A 27,557-nucleotide genomic window follows, 5' to 3' on the forward strand; every position below is an offset into this window, starting at 1 on the left:
GGTACTAGTGGTTTTAACGGGCTTAAAAGCGGATAAATCCCCAGGCACAGACGAGATGTATCCCAGGCTGCTGTGTGAGGCAAGGGAGGAGATTGCAGGGGCTCTGACACAAATTTTCAGAACCTCTCTGGCCACAGGGGAGGTGCCAGAGGACTGGAGGGCAGCTAACGTAGTACCATTATTCAAGAAGGGTAGTAGGGATAAACCAGGGAATTACAGGCCAGTGAGCCTAACATCAGTGGTAGGGAAATTATTGGAAAATACTCTGAGGGAGAGAATTAGTCTCCACTTGGAGAGGCAAGGATTAATCAAGGATGGTCAGCATGGCTTTGTCAGGGAGAGATCATGTCTAACCAATTTGATTGAATTTTTCGAGGGGGTGACTAGGTGTGTGGATGAGGGTAGTGCAATTGATGTAGTCTACATGGACTTCAGTAAGGCTTTTGACAGTCCCACATTGGAGACTGGTCAAGAAGGTAAGAGCCCATGGGATCCAGGGCAATTTGGCACATTGGATCCAAAATTGGCTTAGTGGCAGGAGGCAGAGGGTGATGGTCGAAGGTTGTTTTTGTGACTAGAAGCCTGTATCCAGTGGTGTACCGCAAGGATCTGTGCTGGGTCCCTTGCTGTTTGTAGTGTATATTAATGATTTGGATATGAATGTAGGAGGTATGATCAGTAAGTTCGCAGATGACACGAAAATTGGTGGCGTGGTAAATAGCGAGGAGGGAAGCCTCAGGCTACAGGACGATATAGATGGGTTGGTCAGATGGGCAGAACAGTGGCAAATGGAATTTAACCCTGAAAAGTGTGAGGTGATGCATTTTGGGAGGACTAACAAGGCAAGGGAATACACTATGAATGGTTGGACCCTAGGAAGGACAGAGGATCAGAGGGACCTTGGTATGCATGTACATAGATCCCTGAAGGCAGCAGGACAGGTAGATAAGGTGGTTAAGAAGGCATATGGGATATTTGCCTTCATTAGCCGAGGCATAGAATATAAGAGCAGGGAGGTTATGATGGAGCTGCACAAAACGCTAGTTAGGCCACAGCTAGAATACTGTGTGCAGTTCTGGTTGCCACACTATAGGAAGGATGCGATTGCATTGGAGAGGGTGCAGTGGCGATTCACCAGGATGTTACCTGGGCTGGAGCGTTTCAGCTATGAAGAGAGACTGGACAGGCTGGGGTTGTTTTCCTTGTAGCAGAGAAGGCTGAGGGGGGACCTGATTGAGGTGTACAAAATTATGAGGGGCATAGATAGGGTAGATAGAAAGGAACTTTTCCCCTTTTTGTAGAGGGGTCAATAACCAGAGGGCATAGTTTCAAGGTAAGGGCAGGAGGTTTAATGGGGATTTGAGGAAAAACTTTTTTACCCAGAGTGGTTGGAATCTGGAACTCACTGCCTGAAAGGGTGGTAGAGGCAGAAACCCTCAACATTCAAGAAGCATTTAGATGAGCACTTGAAACGCCATAGCATACAAGGCTGCGGACCAAGTGCTGGAAAATGAGATTAGAATAGATGGGGTTTGATGGCCGGCGCAGACACGATGGGCCGAAGGGCCTCTTTCTGTGCTGTATAACTCTATGACTCTAACGAATTAATAACCATCTTCTAGTACAGATGCCGAAAGTATTAAAAACATGATTATTAAACCAAGCAGATACTGAATAGCACAATCTACTCTGCAAGTAAAAATTTTTGAAACAGAGATGTGCAAGTTTGTAGCATTTCAAGCAGTTGGCTGAGTCCTTGACACCCAACTAGAAAATTGAATGGTAAACCAATCTTTCTCTCTCAACAGAGAGACTCACATGATCGTGCAGGTCGGAGGTAGGAATGGAAGACTGTTGGCGAGGACACCAGGATCAGTCCCCCTGCTGTTCTCTTGAAATAGTGCCATGGAATCTTTTACGTCCACCTGAGAGCGCAGGCGGAGCCTCGGTTTAACATCTCATCCAAATGACGCCACCGCCGACAGTGCAGCACTCCGCAGTACTGCACTGAAATGTCAGCCTGGATTATGAGTTCAAGGCTCTGGAGTGGGAGTTGAACCGACAGACAACTGCCTCAGAAATGAGTGCTACCACTGAGTCAAGGCTGACCCCTCCAGTCAGCTGGATCCTGAAGGGGTGGAGTGCTGCTGTGGGAAAATTAACTTTTTAGGGGTGTTAGCATTACTAAGTATGGCAATGCAGTGATTATCTTACTGGACCAGTAATCCAGAGAATGTGAGTTCAGATCCCATCATGGCAGTTTGAAAATTTCAGTTTTATTTAAAAGAAATCAGTAAAAGTGACAACAAAGCTGTCAGATTGTTGTAAAAATCCAACAGGTTCACACATTTTTTAGAGAATGTAACCTGCCGTCCTTACCAAGTCAGGCCTATATGCGACTCCTGTAAAAAAAACGGTTGACTCTTGCTGCCCTCTGTAAGAATCTCTTTGTGAGATCTTTGATTCCAAATGATTCGACATTAACCCGTATTGGTGGCAGTGATTAAAACTTTATTCAGCACAAGCAAGAATCAATACAATTACTGTATCTTAAGCAGCAGTTCACAAGGTATAATTAAAAGCTATACTACCCCATTTTTGCCTTGGGTAAAAGTCGCAGTAAGAGCTGTCTGCACCCTTCTGGCCGTGCCCCAGGCCTTGGAGTGTCTCCAAGAAATACTCTTTTTTAATTCGCTTATGGGATCTGGGCGACACTGGCAAGGCCAGCATTTATTGCCCATCCCTAGTTGCCCTCGAGAAGGTGGTGGTGAGCCGCCGCCTTGAATTGCTGCAGTCCATGTGGTGAAGGTACTCCCACAGTGCGGTTAGGTAGGGAGTTCCAGGATTTTGACCCAGCGACGATGAAGGATCGGCGATATACTTCTAAGTCAGGATGGTGTGTGACTTAGAGGGGAACTTGGAGGTGGTGGTGTTCCCATGCGCCTGCTGCCCTTGTCCTTCTAGGTGGTAGAGGTCGTGGGATTGGGAGGTGCTGCCGAAGAAGTCTTGGCGAGTTGCTGCAGTGCATCTTGTAGATGGTACACCCTGCAGCCATGGTACGTTGGTGGTGGAGGGAGTGAATGTTTCAGGTGGTGGATGGGGTACCAATCAAACCGGCTGCTTTGTCCTGGATGGTGTCTAGCTTCTTGAGTGTTGTTGGAGCTGGACTCATCCAGGCAAGTGGAGAGTATTCCATCACACTCCTTACTTGTGCCTTGTAGATGCTGGAAAGGCTTTGGGGAGTCAGGAGATGAGACACTCACTGCAGAATACCTAGCCTCTGACCTGCTCTTGTTGCCACAGTATTTATGTGGCTGGTCCAGTTAAGTTTCTGGTCAATGGTGACCCCCATGGTGATGGTGGCAGATTTGGCGATGGTAATGCCGTTGAATGTCAAGGAGCAGTGGTTAGACTCTCGCTTGTTGGAGGTAATCATTGCCTGGCACTTGTGTGGCACGAATGTTACCTGCCACTTATCAGCCCAAGCCTGAACTTCGTCCAGGTCTTGTTGCATGCGGGCATGGACTGCTTCATTATCTGAGGAGTTGTGAATGGCGCTGAACACTCTGCAGTCATCAGTGAACATCCCCATTTCTGACCTTATGTTGGAAGGAAGGTCATTGATGAAGCAGCTGAAGTTGGTTGGGCCTAGGACACTGCCCTGAGGAACTCCTGCAGTGAAATCCAGGGGCTGCCTTGATTGACCTTCAACCGCCACAATCATCTTCCATTGTGTTAGGTATGACTCCAGCCAGTGGAGCATAAGAACATAAGAAGTAGGAGCAGGAGTAGGCCATACGGCCCCTCGGGCCTGCTCCGCCATTCAATAGGATCATGGCTGATCTGAACCTAGACTCTCGTCCACTTCCCTGCCCTCTCCCCGTAACCCCTAATTCCCTTATCTGCTAGGAAACTGTCTATCTCCGTTTTAAATCTATTTATTGGCCCAGTAATTCCGTTCCAAACACGTGAGTACGATCGGGGTACTCACGCGTCTGGCCGGAGGAAATGCCGGTTTTCAGCATGCACAGCGCATGCGGGGAAAACCGGCATTTCCTGTCCTCTGAACGAAGGGGTTCAGAGGCACAGCGCGTGCGACTGCACAGGCAGCGCGTGCGCCGTGAACTTCGTCGATTTCATTCGTGGATTCAGTGAGGTTAAGTCCTTACAACTTACACATGAAAAAAGCATGTGTAAAGTTGCTCCAGAGGCTGCGGAGGAAGATCTATTTTATCGTGGAGCTTCTGAAAGGCAATATTTTTGTTTGGGAAAGGGAGGAAAGTTATTTTAAGAAATGATGAGGTAAGTTTTAAAGTTTAATTTTTTTTTTTAAACGGGTTTTCAGTACTGTAGGTAGAAGGAGCAATTGTGGCTGTGTGAATTGAATTTGCTGTGTTTATTAAATGTGAAAATGACTGTTCTAAAATGAGTAATGTAACATTTCCAACATTTTTAAGAAAGAAACTGTTCATCAGTAATATGTTCTTTTAAGTAATTATGTATGTATGTCCGTATATATTCCTTTACGTATATGTATATATTCCTTTACTTATGTGTATGAATGTATGTATTTAATTATGATTTTCCAATAAGTTACTTTCTCTGAAAGTCATAATTAAATACATACATTCATACACATAAGTAAAGGAATATATACATATACGCAAAGGAATATATACAGACATACATACATAATTACTTAAAAGAATATATTACTGATGAAAAGTTTCTTTCTTAAAAATGTATTTTCACATTTAATAAACACAGCAAATTCAATTCACATAGCCACAATTGCTCCTTCTACCTACAGTACTGAAAACCCATTTTAATAAACAAAAATAAACTTTAAAACTTACCTCAGCATTTCTTAAAATAACTTTCCTCCCTTTCCCAAACAAAAATATTGCCTTTCAGAAGCTCCACGATAAAATATATCTTCCTCCGCAGCCTCTGGAGCAACTGTACTCATGCTTTTTTCATGTGTAAGTTGTAAGGACTTAACCTCACTGAAAGCATGAATGAAACCGGCGAATTTTACTGCGCACGCGCTGCCTGTGCAGTCGCACGCGTTCTGCCTCTGAACCCCTTCGTTCAGAGGACAGGAAATGCCGGTTTTCCCCGCATGCGCTGTGCATGCTGAAAACCGGCATTTCCTCCGGCCAGACGCATGAGTACCCCGACCGTACTCACGCGTTTGAAACGGAATTACTGGGCCAACATTTTACATGTCAATAAAATGAAAAATTTAACAATTGCACGATTTGCCCCCTCGCATCTGCGACTGAGGGTCCAAGGAGGTGCATTGCGCAAGAGGTCATCGTCGTACGTATCCTCACACTGTTCCCTTTCGGGAACTGTATGAAGTGGTGGAAGGATTTCTGGCCACGTTAACGCTCCTTCCGTGACCATAACCATCTTCATACCAGCCATTAGGGTGGTTAGTCCTATGGCGTGAGGGTTTTACGGGCTCCCACAGCCCATCTGAGGGGGGGGGGCCACCCACACCCATGGACGCAAGTATCCCGCTGGATGTCCACCCAGAATTTATAGTTGGAGCTCCGACTCCACTTGCCGGGACTGTCTGGAGCGGGGCTCGAAACCCTACTCCTTCTGGCCCAGCGGCAGGGATGCTTACCGCTACGCAAAAGGCCCACTCCGCGCAAAAGGTGACACCCATACGTTTCCTGCGCCTTTTCCCTCCCCGTGACTGGAGCCCTATGCTGCCACTTGAAAGACCAAGCTATCATCTGTCCTTTTTGCGGCGCCTTGGACTTCTCATTACCAATGATGAGCAGGCGCTGCGCCTCCACCTCGTTGAGGAGATTGCTGAGGTCATCATCAGTTCAATTGTGAGTTATTTTAATGCCGTGAATTGTGCTCATTCCAGCCATTTCACGTTGCTAATCTGAGTGGGCCTTTGGCATAGCGGTAGCATCCCCGCCGCTGGGCCACACGGCGTAGGGTTTCTAACCCCGCTCCAGACAGTCCTGGCAAGTGGAGTCGGAGCTCCGGCTCTAAATTCTGGGTAGACATCCAGTGGGATATTTGCGTCCGTGGGTGTGGGTGGCCCCCCCCCCCCCCCCCCCCCCCGTATAGGTTGTGGGAGCCCGTAAAACCCTCCCGCCATAGGACTAACCACCCTAATGGCTGGTACAAAGATGGTTACGGTCACGGAAGGAGCGTTAATCACGGCCAGAAATCCTTCCACCACTTCATACAGTTCCCCAAAGGGAACAGTGTGAAGCCACGTACGACGACGACGTTGCTAATTAAATAAATGAAATGAAAAAAATGCTTTCAGGGCTTTTAAAAGTCTTTAAATCGCTTTAATTCTGTTTAAAACTACTTCAGATTCTTCAAAATAATGTAAACGTTTTTAAAAGTTTATAAAAGTTACCAAAAGCTTCTTAAAAATACCAAAAACCTATTCAAAATGCTGCTCTACATGTAAAAATGCTTTGCAGCTTGTGAGAAACATTGGGGGCGTGTCCTTTTAAAATGAGACCTCAAGGGGCGTGTCTCACTTGCACTGCGCGCTCCAGGCTTCGCGCTGGCTGCACTCCTGGGCGGCATGACGTCAGACGCTGCCCGGGAGTCAACATTTTAAAACAGGAATTCCAGGCGTCCCTGAAGCTCAACGGCCGGCACGTCGCATAAGTGCAGATCGGGGGCTTGCACGCGCGGCAAGCCCCCGACCCGAATTTCTGCCCCAATGTTGCAGCTTCCACAGCTCTCTGGGGTAGCAAATTCCATAGATTTACTACCCTCTGAGTAAAGAAGTTTCTCATCTCCCTTTTGAAAGGGCAGCCCCTTATTCTAAGATTATGCCCCCTAGTTCTAGTCTCACCCATCAGTGGAAACATCCTCACTGCATCCACCCGATCAATCCCCCTCACAATCTTATATGTTTCGATAAGATCGCCTCTCATTCTTCTGAACTCCAATGAGTAGAGGCCCAACCTACTCAACCTTTCCTCATATGTCAACCCCCCTCATCTCCGGAATCAACTGAGTGAACCTTCTCTGAACCGCCTCGAGAGCAAGTATATCTTTTCCTAAATATGGAAACCAAAACTGCACGCAGTATTCCAGGTGTGGCCTCACCAATACCCTGTATAACTGCAGCAAGACTTCCCTGTTTTTATACTCCATCCCCCTTGCAATAAATGCCAAGATTCCACTGGCCTTCCTGATCACCTGCATACTAACTTTTTGTGTTTCATGCACCAGGACCCCCAGATCCCTTTGTACTGTAGCACTTTGCAGTTTCTCTCCATTTAGGTAATAACTTGCTCTTTGATTTTTTTCTGCCAAAGTGCATAACCTCACACTTTCCAATATTATATTCCATCTGCCAAATCTCTGCCCACTCACTTAGCCTGTCTGTCCTTTTGCAGGTTTTTTATGTCCTCCTCACTCACTGCTTTCCCTCCCATCTTTGTATCGTCAGCAAACTTGGATATGTTGCACTCGGTCCCTTCCTCCAAATCATTAATATAGATTGTAAAGAGTTGGGGTCCCAGCACTGACCCCTGCAGAACACCACTAGTTACTGATTGCCAGCCCGAGAACGAACCAGCGTTTTCCCCCTGATTCTCATTGACTTCAGTTTTACAAGGGCTCCTTGATCAAATACTGCCTTGATGTCAAGGGCAGTCACTCTCACCTCTGGAACTCAGCTCCTTTGTCAATGTTTGGACTAAGGCTGTAGTGAGGTCAGGAACCGAGTGGTCTTGGCGGAACCCAAACTGGGCATCAGTGAGCAGGTTATTGGTGGGTAAGTGCCACTTGATAGCACTATCGATGACACCTTCCATCACTTTGCTGATGATTGAGAGTAGACTGATGGGGCGGTAATTGACCGGGTTGGATTTGTCCTGCTTTTTGTGGACAGGACATACCTGGGCAGTTTTCCACATTGTCGGATAGATGCCAGTGTTGTAGCTGTACTGGAACGGCTTGGCTAGAGGCACGGCTAGTTCTGGAGCACAAGTCTTCAGCACAATAGCCGGGACGCTGTCCGGGCCCATAGCCTTTGCTGTATCCAGTGCGCTCAGCCGTTTCTTGATACCACGTGGAGTGAAACAAATTGGCTAAAGACTGGCTTCTGTGATGGTGGAGACCTCAGGAGTAGGCTGATATGGATCATCCACTTGGCACTTCTGGCTGAAGATGGTTGGAAACGCATCAGCCTTGTCTTTTGCACTCACGTGCTGGGCTCCACCATTATTGAGGATGGGGATATTCATGGAGCCTCCTCCTCCCGTTGGCTGTTTAATGGTCCACCACCATTCACGACTGGATGTGGCAGGACTGCAGAGCTTTGATCTGATCCGTTGATTGTGGGATCGCTTAGCCCTGTCTATAGCATGTTGCTTCCACTTATTAGCATGCATGTAGTCCTGTGTTGCAGCTTCCCCAGGTTGACACCTCATTTTTAGGTACGCCTGGTGCTGCTCCTGGCGTGCTCTTCTACACTCCCTATTGAATCAGGGTTGGTCCCCTGGCTTGGTGGTAATGGTAGAGTGAGGGATATGCCATGAGGTTACAGATTGTGGTGGAATACAATTCTGCTGCTGCTGATGGCCCACAGCCCCTCATGGATGCCCAGTTTTGAGCTGCTAGATCTGTTCTAAATCTATCCCATTTAGTACGGTGATAGTGCCACACAACACGATGGAGGGTGTTCTCAGTGTGAAGACAGAACTTCATCTCCACAGTGACTGACTGTGTGTGATGGTCACTGCTACCAATGCTATCATGGACAGATGCATCTGCGACAGGTAGATTGGTGAGGACGAGGTCAAGTAGGTTTTTCCCCGTGTTGGTTCTCTCACCACCTGTCGCCGGCCCAGACTGGCAGTTATGTCCTTCAGGACTTGAATCCTCCTCTTCTACACTTAAGCTCTGCTGGTATCCCTTTCTTATACTTTTTCTTTCAATTCAAATCTATGGCGTTCCCTTGGATCTATCGCTCAACTTTCCTTTCTCCCCTGATAGGCCCTCGCTCCTCTTCTCTGATCTCATACCGTACCTCCTTTTTAATCTAAAAATAGGAAAAACAATCAATTGTGCAGTATAAAGTTGCTTAAAACTAACCACTATCTATCATTCTTAATGCAAAAATTAAACATTTACAAGGTGAGACCTAGGCACGAATCACCAATCTTGTGCATTCAAGATTTGGATTCTCACTTCCAGTTACATGGAATCATTTCAGCATAGAAGGAGGCAATTTGGCCCATTGTGCCTGTGTCGGTGCTAGTTCTTTAACTGGAGCTGTCTGCTCCAGTGCCCCATCCCTTGTTCCTTTTCAGAGACTTATCCGTTCCATTCTAATTAATGTTAGAAAAGGTCACTTCCTGACTTTGCATTGACAGCATGAAATTGGAAAATTACCCCTGCAGTCTGTCTCAATAGGCCCTTGTGATAAAATGTTCCATGTTCTAATAACCCTCTGTGTGGAAAAAATCCCTTCTAACTTCCCCTTTTCTATAGTAAGGCCAAACGACTGTTAAGGAAAAAAAATGTAAAATAAAGTTACCTACAGACAACTGCAGCTGCAATTTGTTTCTGGATAGAATTTATTTTCCTTGGCTCAGGTCAGTAACTGAGGCCCCAGGGACCTGATCTCCTTGTTTCATCAGTTAAAGGATGCTGTGGGCCCAAGCGTTTGGACAGGCTTAGGGCAGCTGTGTGTTAGCTCGCTCTCTGCTTTCCTCTCCTTCCCCTGCTCTGGGGGAAAGGACCTTGGAATCGATAGAATCCTGGGCTCCCAAAGTGAAGCCGTTTTGTAGGGAGCATTGGTCAGGAACAGGGCTACAACACTAAGTAGAAAGAAGAAAGTATCTTGCCTTTCGCTACATCAGGATGTCCCAAAGCACTTCATAGCTGATGTATTACTATAGTGCCCTGGTACACACGTCCTCTGATGGGAGCTTCCTGCTGGCAATACGGTAACAGCAATGCTTCCTTTAATTTATTTTGGGGTGCACGGCCCATTCAAATTCCCGTGTATGTACAGTTTTTTCTATTTAAAAGCCGGTGCGTCGGCTGCGCGGGAGCTCCAGGCACAGTTTAACGGGAACATTGAGTAACACTGAATTCACCATGTTGAGCTAACTTGCCTGGAAGGCTTACTTAGATATAGTACCCCTAACTGGGGGGAGTTTTGGGGGAAGAGCATGAATTTGATCACTCTGGGGGGGAAAAACAGCAAACTGCACCACTAACCTATTGGTTACTGGCACTGTGGCCTCTCTCTTAGGCAGTCCCTCGGAACCGAGGATGACTTGCTTCCACATTAAAAATGAGTTCTCAGGTGACTGATGAGTCCAATGCGGGACCAACAGTCTCTGTCACAGGTGGGGCAGACGGTGGTTGAAGGGGCGGGTGGGTGGGGTGCTTGGGTTGACGTGCGCTCCTTCCGCTGCTTGCGCTTGGCTTCCGCTTGCTCCTGGCGAAGAGACTCGAGGTGTTCGGTGCCTTCCCGGATGCTTCTCCTCCACTTTGTGCGGTCTTGGGTCAGGGATTCCCAGGTGTCGGGTGCCCTGCACGCTGTCCCACCACAAGTCTCTGATTGCAAAAAACCTTTCCCATTTTCAGCGGAATTGCTCTTTATATCCTACCCCATTGTATCTAATAAAATCATGAGTAAATATAGGGTGGAACCCACCCTCCAGTTGTATATGGATCGTACTATTGGATTTAACAGCCCAGAAAAACAGTGTGGTGGAAATGGCTTTGATTTTTAGGGCTGAATGACCTGACAGCAGTTTTGTAACAAAGAGCAAAGGCGATTCTAACGAGATGTTACCCGTCTGGAGGATTTTATTTCACAGAATGTTCCCTTCTAGTACTGTACTGTCATTTGACACAATGAAAACAGAAAATCCATATCTGAGTGTTTTTCTTTCACATCTTCTAAAGTTTAAAAGGAGCTGTCCCACTCCCACTCTGACCTCTCTGTCCTCGGCCTCCTTCACTGTTCCAACGGAGCTAAATGGAAGCTCGAATAAACAGCACCTTATCTTTCGATTAGGCACTTTACAACTTTCTAGACTCGATATTGATTTCAAAAACTTCCATTTTTTCGGACAGCAGGTGCTGGTAATGGTTCTGTTGCTGCCATTTACACCTCCACTAGACCCAACTTTTGTATCTTTACTTGTCCCAGTACCATCCCCTTTTGCCTTGCACCATCATCCCTTCCACCCTCTCAGACCTTCCTTTTTGTTTTTCCTCCTCATCTCCCCTCTTTTTCCCTGCCTCTGTACTTGCTTAAAAACTTCTTCCAGTTCTAACAAAAGGTCATCGACCTAAAACGTATAACTCTGTTTCTCCACAGATACTGCCTGAGCTGCTGAGTATTTCCAATATTTTCTGTCTTTATTTGAAAGGAGCATTTATTTAATGGCGAAATCTCAGCTTGGCTCAGTTTGTAGCATTCTTGCCTTTTGAGTTAGAAGGTTTTTGGTTCAAACCCCACTCCAGGTCTTGCACTACATAAGTTATCAACTTGAAAAAAAAAGAAAACTCCGGCTTATTCACTTACAACGTCATAGTTTTATATGCCATACATCGGGGAAAGCTGACTTCAATGAACAAAGTTATAAGAAAGTATTTGATCATTGCTATATGGATGAATAATCCATTACCCAAGAGGCATTCTCCTGACAGAATCAGCTGATACAGTAAAGCTTCTCGAATCCTTCGGTTGAGTCTAACAGATGCTTTGCACAGGAAATGGCTTGAAGGTTGCGGCTTGACTGAGTATGAGTCAGGTGTGAGTCACTGCTTCCTGGGCGCATAATTCATTTTTTTTTTAAACCTGGAAATAAAAAGCTCATATCAGTAAAAGTGACCATTAAACTGTTAGATTATCGTAAAATCCAAACTGGTTCACTAGTGTCCTTTTAGGGAAGAAAATCTATCGTCCTTACCCAGGCTGGCCTATATGTGACTCCAATCCCACACCAACGTGGTTGACTCTTAACTGCTCTCAGAAGTGGGCTACCAAGCTACTCGGTTGTATCAAACTGCTACACAGATTCTGCAATAGTTCAAGAAGGCGGCCCACAGCCACCGACTTCTCAGGGCAACTAGGGATGGGCAATAAATGATGGCCTTGCCAGTGATGCCCAGATCCTGAGCCTGATTATGAGGACATAATCTAGGCTGACATTCCAGTGCAGTACTGAGGGAGTGCGGCACTGTTGGAGGTGCCGCCTTTCAGAAGAGACGTTAAACCGAGACTCCATCTGCCCTCTCGGGTAGACATAAAGGATCCCATGGCACTATTGGAAGAAGAGCAGGGAGATTCGCCCCCGTGACCTGGCCAATATTTATTCCTCAATCAATACCTAAAAAACAGATTAACTGGTCATTATCTCACTGCCATTTGTGGGACCTTGCTGTGTGCAAATTGGCTGCTGCATTTCCTACGTTACACCAGTGACTACACTTCAAAAAAAATTGATTGTAAAGTCGCCTGAGGTTGTGAAATTCTTTCTTTCTGAATCCGGTGTCAATGACATGAGGTTTCTGGGTGGAAGTCAAATGAGGACGGTGACGGTCCCCAGTGGTCAGATTAAGTAGATTTCAGGGGCGAGGGGTGGGCGGGTAGGTGATTACAGTCGGCGGAGGGTAGCCCAGGGCAAGGGAGGTTCTAGATTTCCTTGTGGGGCCTGGAGAACTATTCCTGCTCCTTCTGGCCCACAAGGAAACCTGTTTTAAAACAGATTAAATTACATTTTCGACACTCTTCTGGCAAGACCAGCACTGGGTGGCAAATGTGCTATTGCAGGTTAAAATGGCATCATGGTCTGAATTACATCATCACACCCCCAACTTTTGCATGTCATCGAGGCCCTCGCCTGCATGGGACAAGGGCCTCTCGCAGTGCCCAATCCGGTGAGTAGGACCCTGCTCCGATTTTAATCCCCCACCGCCTGCCCCGCGCACGTCCCGTTCTCGTTTGGCACAGGGAGGCGGGTTGGGAGGTAATACTGGCCATCCTGTATAAAGTAACAGCTGTTGCATTGGCAGCTAGGGAGTTACTACATTTAGGCATTACTAGCATTAGTTAAAAATTAAATTGGCCAAGTGTAACGGGCATTCAAGGTAAACCTAATGTTAAAATGTCATAGACAATGGACACGGGGGTTTTCAATGCATTTTGAAATGAAGTGTTGTGATCCACCTACTATTTTAAATACATAAATACATTTTGCCAAAGAAAAGAACTTTTACATAGAATCATGTAGCGTTTATACTACACCCGAGCCTCCTCCCACTCTAATTGCCTCTTTCAATCCTGCCCCTGCCCCATTTTATGAGTTGGGTCAAGTCCCTAAAACATTAGTGTATGCCGCTTGTGCCCATATATTGGCAAAGCAGGAGACCCGGTATTCTGTGCAAGACTTAAGTGCTTTAGTTTGTGCAGTTTAGTTTTAATGTGGAAAAGCCATTTTCTGCTCTACAAAGCTAGCTCACCTCAATTTGCACTTTATTGATCGCTGTATCCTTGTTTATTGGGAAATACTGTTAATTGCAGCGCTGTTTGGAAGTTGAGAGTTCTAAAAGTTATTCACAGAATCACAGAAACCCCACAGTGCAGATAGAGGCCATTTCGGCCCATCGAGCCTGCACCGACACATATCCCACCCAATCCCCGTAACCCCTACACCAACACATATCCCACCCTATCCCTGTAACCCCACGTATTTAATCCCCCTAACACTAAGGGTCAATTTTATCATAGCCAATCAACCTAACCTGCACATCTTTGGACTGTGGGAGGAAACCGGAGCACCCGGAGGAAACCCACGCAAACACGGGGAGAATGTGCAAACTCCACACAGACAGTCACCCGAGGCCGGATTCGAACCCGGGTCGCTGGCACTGTGAGGCAACAGTGCTAACCACTATGCCACCGTGCTGCCCTTTGTCTGGTTTTTTTTGTTAACCTCATGGAGCTGAGCCAAAAATGGAAACAAAATTTGCACTCAATCATTAATTTCACTCATTATCCCCCCCGTCTCAGCCATCTGAAATCTGTGTCACAGCACAGAGGAGAGTTGTTCAATCACTTGTAATCCCAGCAAGCGAGTGTCAGGTGGAAGTAACGATTGCTGAAATTGATACGAATGACTGATCACGTCATCCAAGCGGTACAAAACAGTATCAGGCCTATCATCTAGCATTAGCCTTTCGATGAGAAATAAACTAGATGGTCTGAAAGCCCAATCAAACAGTGCTGGAGTAAGCCATTGGCTAATCATTCTCTTCCTTCCCATAGATTAATGTGAGATTCCAGACAGCAGGATACAATTAGCACCTATTAGTCGGAAACACAAAAATCAAACCCCTTAATTTCCTCTGCATCGTGTAGTGTGGTCTGTATCTTGTCGTGTGTTGCTCTGATCAGATGTACTTCATCAGACAAACTGTTGAGAAGAGTGGGAGACAGTTTGAAAAAACTGATTGTGTAGTTGCAGCGTAAGACCAACGAGTTAGTTGTCCCATGCCATCTTCCTGCCTGCGTAAACTTGACAGTACCTCAGTATGTTTTTGCGCCCTCGGGACAAAAACAGTCTTTAGCATCACACTACTTATAAAAGGAGGGTGATTTCACCAGCAAAATGCAGTGAGTGAAGGATAGTTACATAATACAAATTATACGCCTAAAATCAGTCCTAGTCACTTACAGCAGTAGGGTGTTCGAGCATGATGGACGGAGGAATTACCCACGCTCCAGTGATGTCATATATGCAGCCGCCTTTCAGATGAGCCGTTAAACTGAAGCCCCGTCTGCCTTCTCGGGTGGATGTAAAAGAGCCCATGGCACTATTTGAAGAAGAGCAGGGGAGTTCTCCCTGGCGTCGTGGCTACCATTTATCCCTCAACCAATACCTTATAAAAACACATTATCTGGACATTATTTCAATGCTGTTTGTGGGAACTTGCTGTGTGCAAATTGGCAGTCCTGTTTCCTACATTACAGCAGTGACTGCACCTTTAAAAAAAAAAGTACTTAATTGGCTGTAAAGTGCTTTGGGATGTCCTGAGGTCCTGAAAGGTGCTATATAAATGGAAGCCTTTTTTTCTTTAATATTCTTTCAGATTTATTTAATGCTAAAGATTTGTATGAAAACCAGAACAGACAAAAATATCCCCGTTACTTAGACCAGTTGGTAGCCCTCACGTCTCTGATGCAGAAGGTTGTGGGTTCTAAGTCCCACTCCAGAGACTTGAGCACATAATCTAGACTGACAGGTCAGTGTAGTACTGAGGGAGCGCTGGGAATTCGGGTATGGAGGTCAATGACCACTGTGGAACTTTGAGTCCATAATCCCTGCCCAAATTATCACCATGTGCTCCCAGCGAGTGTTATAATGGCCCAGAAACTCTGGTCTCCACGGGTGAGTACATGCTGGGTACTCGCCCGTAGGCCCGATGGAAGTGCCGGTTTCCTGCATGCACTGCACATGCACGGGAAACCGGCACTTCCGTTCCTCTGAAAGCAGGGGTTCAGAGGTCGAACGCGTGCGCGGGAGAGGCTGTGCGTGCGCATCAAACTTAGTTTTTTTTTACAGGTTTTCCCGGGAGGGTAAGTCTGCCGAAGTTAGAAATTTAAAAAGCAGGCGTAAGGCCTGCTTTTTACAAGGTAAGTGGTGAATTAATTAAAATTAAAACATTTTTTCCACAGGTTTATTATTTTTAAATACTTTAAAGCAAGGTACGTTTATTTTTAGCCCCGTTAGAATATAAAATAATTTTTTTCAAAAATTTAAATTATTGTTTAAAATAGTTATTTCATGTAATTTATAGTTTATTTAAAAAAGTGATTTTTTAAAATTTATTTGAAGGTTTAGGGATGTTTTGGGGCCGTAATATTTATAAGTCTTGACAGCACTTCCTGTCAAGACTTATGAATGGAGCATTCCCTGCTCCGATTGGCTCCCCATGGCCCACGTGATCCCAGGGGACGCATCGAACTAACTGCGCCCCTGGGATACGCAAGCACTGCGCGCCGGCAACTGGACCAGGCCCAGGATCGGAATTCCACGGGGCCCTACAGCTCAACAGCCGGCGCACAAGGTAAGTGCAGGTCGGGGGCTTGCACCCGCGGGAAGCCCCCGACCCGAATTTCTGGGCCAATGTGTGATCTGTTCAGAGAGTGTTCTGCTGTTGAAATAGAGTTGCCAACTCTGGTTGGATGTATTCTGGGAGGTTTCATTGCATGACCTCCCATTTCCATATGCCCTGCCACCACGCTCCTGTTATTGGTCGCCCGACACATCCATCTTCGTGGTGCACCGCCTTCCCCTATCAAGTGGAAAGCAAACAAACTCTAATTGAACGATTCTTGATCGTCAGTCAAACAGCCTTTTTTTCCCCCATTTCCAATATTTTTTTCATGTCCCTATGATTTTTCTCCCGAGTTGCTCGCAGCAGGAAATTAATTTTGAATTCCTGGAGACTCTCAGACAATCCAAAAGGGTTGATGACCTTATGCTGAAAGTGAAGTTAAATTGTACAAAAACTGAGAAATGTGTATAATTATAATAATCTTATTTTGCAGAAATGCTGGCCAAGAAAAGCTTTTGTGCTGTTTTGGAAATGGCTGTAGACACTGCATTGGTGTTGAACTGAACGACATGATATTGAAGGTAATCAAATTACATAAAACAGCAGTAACTGAGAGGGTCATGAACTAATTTAGCAAAAGTTAACTGGAAACAGCTACTTGAAGGTAAATCAGTGTCCGAGCAGTGGGAGGTATTCAAGTGAGGGATCAGAGCAAATATGTTCCCACAAAGAAAAAGCGTGGGACTCCCAAATCTAGAGCCCCCTGGATGTCAAGGGGCATACAGGGTAGGATAAGGCAAAAAGAGGGACGCTTATGTCAGATACTGAAAGCTAAATACAGCAGAAAGCCTAGAGGGGTGCAGGGGTGAAATTAAAAAGGAAATTAGGAAAGCAAAGAGAGGGCATGAAAGAATATTGGCAAGTAAAATCAAGGAAAATCCAAAGGCGTTTTATAAATACATAAAGAGCAAGAGGATAACTAAAGTATGAGTAGGGCCTATTGGAGACCAAAAAGGAAGCTTGTGTGTGGAGGCAGAAGATGTGGGTATGGTTCTTAATGAATACTTTGCATCTGTCTTCACAAAAGAGAGGGACGATGCAAACATTGTAGTTAAGGAGAAGTATGAAATATTAGATTAGTGAGAGAGAAAGTATTAGGGGGGTTTAGCATCTTTGAAAGTAGATAAATTGCCAGGCTCTGATGAAATGTTTCCCCTAACAGAGAGGTCAATAACTAGGGGGCATAGATTTAAAGTAATTGGTAGAAGCATTAGAGGGGGGTTGAAGAGAACTTTTTTCACCCAGATGGTGGTGGGGGGTCTGCAACTCATTGCCTAAAAGGGTGGTAGAGGCAGAAACCCTCATCGCATTTAAAAAGTACTTGGATATGCGCTTGAAGTGATGTAACCTGCAAGGCTACGGACCAAGAACTGGAAAGTGGGATTACGGCCGGCACAGAAATGAATGGCCTCCTTCTGTGCCATAAATTTCTATGAACCTTCCTGCATTTCGCATACCTGTCATCTGCTGTCAGAAGAATAAAAGATACTCGGCAAACAGCCTTACTGTTTCTAAGTGCTTCTTAAGTGTTTGTTAGCTCAGTTGGTAGCACTTTTGCCACTGAGTCAGCGGGTTGTGGGTTCAGGTCCCACTCTGGGAATTGATCACAGAATCTAGGCTGTCACTCCAGTCCGGTTGTGAGAGAGTGCTTCATTGTTCGCGCTGCAGTCCCTAAGATGAAACCTTAAACTGGGATCCCCCTTGTCTATTCCGATGGATGTTAAAGATCCCAGGAAGAACAGTTGGGAGTTTTCCTGGGGTCTGGCTAGCATTTTACCCTCAACCCAATACCACCCCAACAAAAAAATGCCGGGTTATTCATCTAACTGCTGCTTGTGGGATCTTGCTGTGCACAGCATGGCTGCTGTGTGTTTGCTTGTATAACAGAAGTCACTGCACATGAAAGTAATGAGAGTCATTGCTGAGTGATGTGATGACCAGTATTTGATTAATTCTTAGGACCACTGAGGTTTGCCAAAGGTAGTGATCGCATTTACCATGTTAGAGAACTGCAAACCAAAATCATTTATTTAAATATATATGATGGCAAAATTTCTCCTGTCAATAATTTGAGGGAAAATGGCTGGTGTTAAAAATGGTGGAATTGCCTTTTAATTCAGGATTCTTTGAAAAGTCCTTGTAATGTAAAAAGTTATTAGCAAACTTCAACAAAAGATTCCTTTTAAAGTTTTTATATATACAGTCTCCACCGCTTAAAACGTCCATGTTTAAAATGGGCAGCCACTTATATCGACCAAAAAGTGATAACTATTATCCATTTGCATTAACATCAATTTCAGAGTTGCCTGTTATAGCGTCTTATTTCAGGCAGAAACATCTGTGCTTACTCACCAGTTCTCACCTTGTTAAGGTGCACTGAATGTAATAAAAAAAGCCTTATTGCGACAGACTTCACTTCCATGTCTTCTACAATTTGAAATGCAGGTTTAGTATCCATAAACACGGTCTGCAGATTTTTCTAATGTCTTTTCCTTTCAACCTTTGCAGTTTTCACTGAGCTTTCTCAAGTAGAAAAAAAGCCAAGAGAGTTAGTAAAGACTGAGGAAGCTGAGCTACTCTTGGCAAAACAGCACTGATATGTTAACGGTCCTCTCTGGCTGCCAGTGATATGTTAACGGTCCTCTCTGGCTGCCAGTGATATGTTAACGGTCCTCTCTGGCTGCCAGTGATATGTTAACGGTCCTCTCTGGCTGCCAGTGATATGTTAACGGTCCTCTCTGGCTGCCAGTGATATGTTAACGGTCCTCTCTGGCTGCCAGTGATATGTTAACGGTCCTCTCTGGCTGCCAGGGATTAAAGTATATTCTTTTGAAAAAAAATAACTTTTATTTTCAAGCTATTGAAATTATGACCAACATAACTTTAAACTTATAATGGGCAAAGCCACTGATTGATATTTTCTTGGGGAAACAATGGGTGTAATTACAGACAACTGTAAAATACAAATTCTGCTCAGCAGCCACTCAAGGCCAACTAACTGCAATTAAAATGACTTAATTTTATTAAGGCAGCCACGTTATACTAGCCATCATGTATAGTGGGCAAATCACATTCGCACAAACACGCCCACTATATCTTTTAACAATTAGATCGCCCATGGCACTGCTCAGGTGCTCAGGGTGATTCCTTTGACTCCTTGTTTGTCCCCTGATGGCTTTCTTTACCTCTAACCCAATATCCCCTCTCTCTTAGATCAGCCATGATCTTATTGAATGGCCCTTGTGTTCCTATGTACCCCTGGTCTATGGTTCCCTCGCCTGATTACTTTGCATGATCTCTTACTTTGTTTGATATTCTTTTGGGTCTCTGTCTCTGATGTCTGTGGATCTCTTCTCCAGCAGTGCGCTCTCTTTTTCTCCCTCCCCCCCCCCTTCAGCCCATTTCTCTCCCAGATGCCTTGCCCTACTTCTTGCCGCTCCCATGTTCGCCAATGTCATTCTAACTCTTTGTTCTGATCTCAGTATTTGCTGATAGACCTCTTCTCATCGTTGTCTGCCCTGATCTCTTGCTCCCATCTCTCCAATTCGGTCCCTGTCCTGAATCTCTTGTATTGTTACTTGTCTCACTGCTTGTCTCTCTTTGGCCAAGTGTCTCCCTTCGTGTTGACTCCAGACGTCAGATTGAAAAATAATAATGAGAATGTTAATATAAATCTCACTTTGTTACCTTAAACTACACTCGCTTAACATTTTTATGTCCTTTTGCAATTCTTTTCTCTGCACCACATTTGATATTTGTGAGATTAAAAGAGCAATTCATTTCTGTTTTTAAAATGTAACTTTAATATGCTTTGACACTGGAAGGATACTGTAAGTTTATTTTTAGATAGTTGTTTAGTGGATTCCTAAATCTGTGTCCTTGGCTTATAGGCAGAGATTAACCAAACGGTAAGCATATTGGATCTGGGAAATGGATTCATACCGTATCTAAGTGCAAAAGTGAAATCACAATTCACTCGTGTGTCAGCCGTGGCTCAGTTGGTACCACCCTCACCATTGAATCAAAAAGATACGGCTTCAAGCCCCACTCCAAAGACTTGAGCACATAATCGAGGCTGACACTTCAGTGCACTACTGAGGGAGCACTGTACTGTCAGAGGTGTTGTTTTTCAGATCAGCTGTTAAAGCGAGGCCCCATCTGCTCTCTCAGGTGGATGTAAAAGATCCCATGGCACTATTTGAAGAAGAGCAGGGGAGTTCTCCTCGATGTCCAGCCAATATTTATCCCTCAACCAACATCACTAAAACAGGGATTATGTGGTCATTTTCTCATTGTTGTTTGTAGGAGTTTGCTGTGCGCAAATTGGCTGCCGCATTTCCTACATTACAACAGTGACTACACTTCAAAAAGTACTTCCATTGGCTGTAAAGCGCTTTGGTACGTCGTTAGGGCGTGAAAGGCACTACAGATATACAAGTTTTTCTTTCCTTTTGATGGTAATTGAAGTTTGTAGAAATAAATCTACATTAAATCTATCATTAAAAAGAAAATCATGTTGATTCATAATATGCACGGAATGTTTGACTTCACTAACCCAGTGCAGTCATTATCTTTTTTTATCATGAATGCCTGTCTGAATCTTAGGGCTGATTTTCTGGACGTGTATCTCAGGATACTGCGGTCCACGATGGCCAGGGGGTGTGACTTCCTGCCTGTAGTGGCCATTTGGAAGATCGGTCGTCTTCTCTCAGGGGAGATGGGCATTAATCTTTAGATTGTCTTGAAAGTCAGAGAAATTTTAGTTTACCTGGGCAGGTCATTTTCTTACATTATCAGCTCACACAGCGGGGGGAATTTTAACCTAAAAAAAACCACGGGTGGGTTGGGGTCGTGTGAGAAATTAAAGTGTTAAAAATCTGAATCCCGACCTGAACCCGCCTCCAACCTGCCCACTTACGGTTTTAACGGAGGCAGGACATGGTGCGGGCAGCCAACCCACTCCCAGGAGGCCTGTCGACTATTTAAATATTATAATAAGGCTGGAAACCTCTGCTTTAACCTCCACTTTGAATTTAACTTTAACTGGACGGGTTTTGCAGGCCTCATGAAACCTGTCAGCTAATGCAAGGCGAGGACTGTTGGATCCGGCCCCCGATCTGTTCCTCTGGCCGCCGATTGTTCCCTTAAACCCCCCCACGTCTCCGCTCCTCTGGCCCTCCCAGTGCTCCTCCGGCCCCCAATTCTCACCAGACAGCACCCTCCTACAGCAGACCCCCGGCCGCCACGCGATCCCTCCCTGCCTCTTCTCTGCGGCCTAGTGTCACAGGCCTACCCACCCAGAGCCATCCAGCCTTTCAATTCAGCAGGGCCTGTGGGAAACCTGTTCTCCCAGGTTTTCCAACCGCTTCGGAGTCTCCGTCCCCCCCCCCGCTCACAACCTGCCTTTCCCATTAAAATTCAGCCCAGTGACACTGTAGAAATCCTAATATTTTATAATAATAAAGCTGCTCAGATTCAAGAGTAGGTTAATTACTCTAATGTTATCACTATACAACTAAAATTAAGACTTAAAATGTTCTTTAATATTAATGGCTATCGTCCTGCTTGCCATGTCTTCTTTCCCCCATTGTTTCTTTTTCACATTCTGTCTATATTTATTACTTTCTTATTTTACTTTTCTTACATGTAATACAACCTATCTATTCTTTATTTGCTTTAAAAATGGTTGTTTAAACTACATCCCTTGCCTTTTAACCAATAACTCCCCAGGTCCTTTTGGAGATAGGAGCCATGTCAAGGAACTTGGCTGATAACAGGCTCCAAAGGCCTCGATCTCTGAAGATTGACGTGCTCATTCCAACAATGCAAACAGGTCAATTTCCAACACCGTTTTCTAGCATGAGCTGAGTTATCTCATCCTGCAGCATCTCAATCATTCCTGGACAAGATCATTTGTTGGGTCTGCATTGTTGGTTACGGCACTTTATTTGCCAATCGTAAAAAATCTTTATTTCACAAAGCAATCCACCTGAAGAATGTCAATGATCTACATAGTCATGTCCTAACCCAGATACCCTGACAGCAAAAATGCAGAAATAACATTTCTCTCGCAATGTATTTTTCTGCAGCTAAAGCAGAGCTGTGTTTAAGGTGGTCGGTTGCTTTCACAGAACAAAGTCTTAACTGCTGTAAAACCTAAGGTGAATTGGAGGTTAATTGGTGCTGGAGAGGAAAGTTTGTAGATTGGCAGATGCTTGTAAAATTTAAACTGTGGGTCATAAGAAACCAGGAAGATATGCCTGTCTTTCTTACTCTTGTGATATATTTTTGACACTTTGAAGTGTGATGTCTAAAGTTGATGGCAACCTGGAGATGCAAGACTTTTATATAAAATGTGAGAAAATGTAGAATAATGTATAAAGGAATAGGTAACAGTAAACATAGGAGTAAGTTGCAAGGGAAGGGCTGATAGTGAAAAGGATTTGGGAGTGATCATTGACCGTATCCTGAAAGCATCTGATCAATGTGTATCAGTTATCAATAAGGCAAATGCAGTGCTGAAGACTTGTGCTCCAGAACTAGCCACGCCTCTAGCCAAGCTATTCCAGTACAGCTACAACACTGGCATCTACCCAACACAGTGCAAAATTGCCCAGGTATGTCCTGTCCACAAAAGGCAGGACAAATCCAATCCGGCCAATTACTGCCCCATCAGCCTACTCTCAAATATCAATAAAGTGATGGAAGGGGCCATTGACGACAGTACTATCAAGCGACACTTGCTCACCAATAACCTGCTCACCGATGCTTAGTTTGGGTTCGGCCAGGACCACTCGGCTCTAGACCTCATTACAGCCTTGGTCCAAACATTGACAAAAGAGGTGAATTCCAGAGGTGAGGTGAAATGAGAGTGACTGCCCTTGACATCAAGGCAGCATTTGATAGAGCGTCGCATCAAAGAGCCCTAGTAAAATTGAAGCCATTGGAAGCAGGGGGCAAACTCTCCACTGGCTGGAGTCATACCTCACACAATGGAAGATGGTTATGGTTCTTGGCGGCCAATCATCTCAGCCCCAGGACATCACAGCAGGTGTTTCTCGGGGCAATGTCCTAGGCCCAACCATCTTCAGCTACTTCATCAATGACCTTCCCTCCATCATAAGGTCAGAAGTGGAAATGCTCACTGATGATTGCACAGTGTTCAGATCCATTTGCAACTCCTTAGATAATGAAGCAGTCTGTGCCCGCACGCAGCAAAACCTGAACAACATTCAGGCTTAGGCTGATAAGTGGCAAGTAACATTCGTGTCACACAAGTGCTAGGCAATGACTATCTCCAACAAGAGAGAATCTAACCACCTTCCCTTGACATTCAATGGCATCACCATCATCAGATCCCCCACCATCAACATCCTGGGGGTCAACATTGACCAGAAACTTAACTGGACCAGCCACATAAATACGGTGGCAACAAGAGTGGGTCAGAGGCTGGGTATTCTGCAGTGAGTGTCTCACCTCCTAACTCCCCAAAGCCTTTCCACCATCTACAAGGCACAAGTCAGGAGTGTGATGGAATACTCTCCACTTGCCTGGATGAGTGCAGCTCCAACAACACTTAAGAAGCTCGACACCATCCAGGACAAAACAGCCCACTTCATTGGCCCCCCATCCACCACCTTAAACATTCACTCCTTCCACCACCGGCGCCCGGTGTCTGCAGTGTGTACCATCTACAAGATGCACTGCAGCAACTCGCCATGGCTACTTCGACAGCCTAGAAGTACAAAGGCAGCAGGCACATGGGAACACCACCACCTCCAAGTTCCCCTCCAAGTCATACACCATCCTGACTTGGAAATATATCGCTGATGTTTCATCGTTACTGGGTCAAAATCCTGGAAATCCTTCCCTAACAGCACTGTGGGAGTACCTTCACCACACAAACTGCAGTGGTTCAAGAAGGCAGCTCACCACCACCTTCTCAAGGGCAATAAATGCTGGCCTCAGCGACACCCACATCCCATAAATAAATGAAAAATAATTGAGTGGAGATAATTTTGACTGTGTGGTAGAATAAAATGGGTGATAGCGAATTGGCAGTGCGTTTTACATCTCTTCAATTTTTATTTTGTCAATGGTGAATAAGCAACCACGATTTTGAGGCACCAACCTCATTTTCATTAGCTGTCGGCGCTAAATGGAGATCCCGATGCACCTCGCTGGATCAGGGCTTACCAATATCGGACTGTCCTGGCTTCGAGCAAGCTAAGTGCAGGGGATTGAGGTTGTGATCACAAAGGGTGCGGGGGTCCGGGTGCGGCAGCAGCCCATGTTTTTTTTGATGGGCCCGGAGGAGCAGTCCTGCTCCTCCCCCCACAAGAATAATTCCAAACTTATCTTGGCTGGGCCTCTTCGGCTCCATTGCCCATGGAACAGGTCGGAGTGTGCACGTCTAACATCCCGACTGGCTATGACCTAAAATGGCGAACGGTGTCCTAGGTGTTGGATTTGCATATTAAAAGAGACCTTGCACCCCTTTCAATTAGTCGCTGGCCTCTTTGTCGGTGTTAATGTGCAGTAAGGCCATCGACCCCATTGTGAGGTCTTTACTGCCCTGTTAATGCTAGGCGATAGAAATTATAGTTGACACCACAAAGAAATGGACACAGAAAGAATTCGAGAACAGGAAAGAAGCAGTAGGGTGGCTACAGGCACATTGGAGTAGATTTTTGTCTTTACAACCTGGTTGGGGCATAGAGAGTAGTTGGGGTTGGGGAGGATTGCACACCAGTAATAGAACGCACCTTATTTCTCTACCATTTAAGTTAATGGAAGGAAAATTGGCATTGGTTCTGTGGCAGGCCTGCGATCCTGTTCACCAGACTCTCCTTTCTGCGGCGTGCCCAGATGACACTTATGCCTAGATGATAAAGACTGTAATCTAGCCCAATGTTTGCAATCTTTGAGCAGCGCCATGTGAGGTCCACTGGCATATATGTAAATAAAAACACCATTATAGATGTGACATCATTTATGCTAATACATCTGAACTGCAACAGAATTAATTAAAAAGGCAAAATGCCAACTGCACAAACAGCAGAATTAATCTGCATGAGCTTATGAATATTAATTTGGTTGTGCTTCATCAACTTCAAATTCAACAACAGAAGCAGTGACTCAAAGCTAGTGCCACATGCTCAAATAGAATTCTACCTACATTTCTTGCATTTGACTAGTTAACCCTTTCCTTGCTTACTGGCTTCCTACACTGAATATGTGGTACATAACTAACCTTAAGCATTAATCCCAAATTACTGAAAGGATTCGCATTTATAGAATGCCATTCGTGACCTCACGATATCCCAAAGTGCTTCGCAGCCAAAGAAGTACTATAGAAGTATAGTCATTGTTGTAATGTAGGAAACACGGCAACCAATTTGCACACAGCAAGGTCTCACAAACAGCAATGAAATTAATTTCAAGATCATCTGTTTTAGTGATGTCGATTGAAGGATAAATATTGACCAGGACATTTTCATCTCACTATCTGCTTTCTGTTTTCTCTTTTTGGTTGTTATTTTTCTCTTTCTCTTTTAGCTACAGTCAGCAGCAGTGTACTATTACAATTTGGGCTCTTTCTCAACACAGCAAAAGGAAATTTCTATAAGCAAACTCACATATTTTGTGAACTGAAATTTGCAACATTTTGCATGACATAAATGGGGTAGGGTGCCAGGAGTAACGGCCACCCATACACCGTAGCCTCTGTAGGCTGTGCACCACACTCTCCTGTTCACTCCCAAAGGCAGGAAATATCCTGTTGTCAGAAAATATTGTTAAGGCTAAAACTAACAGTTGAACTTATTTACAATTGAGGTAATTACACAGAAGTAGGGGACATGGGCAGCAAGTAATTAGTAATACAATACTTGGCTTGCACAATAGTTAAACTTTTCCTAAAGCAGTAAGAGTTCAAAATCCTTGTAGCTTGTTCCAAAACCTTTTAATTGAGTCCTTATTGCATGTGATGATCCCCATTTCCTCTCCCCCCTCCCTCCAATTCCATCTTCACTGCCTCATGAAATTCTGCTGATACAGGCAGGAGCTTCATTAAAATATTGGAATGACACAGGAGAATGGTGTTATAGCGCCTCCCATATCATTTTCTGACTTTTATGGTGGTACAGCAACAGATCCTAATCAAACCCATATCTCCTGGCTGCCCAGGGTTACTAGGCGATAAGCTGCTGGTGAAAGTTCATATAATGGTGCACAGCGAGAAGTAAGTTACTTTTTGTTTTCAGGTCATTTCCCAATCTTCTGGCACAACTTCCGTGGGAGATTGGCATAAACGGCTAAAACCAGCCGTTTCTCTGGCGGGTTAAGCCGGTCTCCCACCGAAGTTACGGCAGCAGATGGAGAGAATCTCTGAGGAAATTCTCAGCACTTGTGTGTTACACGTTTCATTTCTTTGATGTGAACGTGAATCCCTTAAGATTCTGCTTGCTTTATGATCTTTAACATCTACAGTCACAATGGGATAGAGGTTTCTGATCTGAAGGGCGGTCTCTATAATTGCATGGCAATAATGCGGACTCTTAATGTTTCAGGGCAATTAAAATATTCCAGATCCATGGGTGACTAAAATGGGCCCCCTATTGAAACACAGTGCTCTAGCTTACAGTGGAATTAGTGTGTTTGATGAGCAGCCAACATGTAGCAGATGTTCATTAACACCTTAAGGACACTCTTCATCAGAGAGCTGTCTTCTTGACTAATTCTGCATTAAAGATTTCTATGGCACTGAGCAGAGAAATTGTGTTAAATATTCTGACCCAGTGGGAATCCTGGCAATTTTATTTTTAATATACATTCTCGGGATGTGAGCATCGTTGGCATTTATTGCCACTGACCACTACACTGCCAGGGTCAGTGTTTAACGAGCTGGTCAGGCACAAAGCCAACCCCAGCACACATCAACTCCACCAAATAATGAACGGATATGTTACATTACTGGACAAGTAATCCAGAGGCCTGGACTCATAATCCAGAAAGAGGAGTTCAAATCCCACCATGGCAATTTAAAAATTTGAATTCAGTTTAGAAAATCTAAAAATAAAAAGCCAGTATCAGTAAAAGTGACCATGAAGCTGTAACCCTAACTGGTTCATGAATGTCCTTTAGGGAAGGAAACCTGCTGTCCTTATCTGGTCTGGCCAATATGTCCCACACACAGCTGCCCTCTGAGGTGGCCTAGCAAGCCACTCTGTTGTATCCAGGGCAACTAGGGATGGGCAATAAATACCAACGACGCTCATATCCCGAGAATAATATTAAAAATAAAATATCAGAGTTAGAGACAGGACGTGGAGCAAGGAGATGGGAGGGCTAGGGGTAAGAAGGGCTGAGGAGCGAGAAAGATTGGGAAGGGAGTATGGAGGAGA

At 45.0% G+C, this 27,557-nt stretch overlaps 1 protein-coding gene across 5 annotated transcripts in view; it reads left to right on the forward strand.

Annotated features, from left to right (window-relative positions):
* The window catches only part of LOC147124167 (uncharacterized), a 192,554-nt gene that overhangs the window by 162,576 nt on the left and 2,421 nt on the right, over window positions 1–27,557 (forward strand). For all 5 annotated transcript variants that reach the window (XM_085983167.1, XM_085983141.1, XM_085983158.1 and 2 more), the window contains one exon: window positions 16,586–16,673. In XM_085983167.1, the coding sequence (XP_085839293.1) occupies window positions 16,586–16,673 (88 nt within the window). The remainder of the gene's footprint in view (window positions 1–16,585; window positions 16,674–27,557) is intronic.

Source organism: Somniosus microcephalus, chromosome 1 (genome assembly GCF_052327205.1).
Source record: "Somniosus microcephalus isolate GS21.2 chromosome 1, FLI_Smic_1.0, whole genome shotgun sequence".
In the NCBI taxonomy this organism is placed as follows: Eukaryota; Metazoa; Chordata; class Chondrichthyes; order Squaliformes; family Somniosidae; genus Somniosus; species Somniosus microcephalus.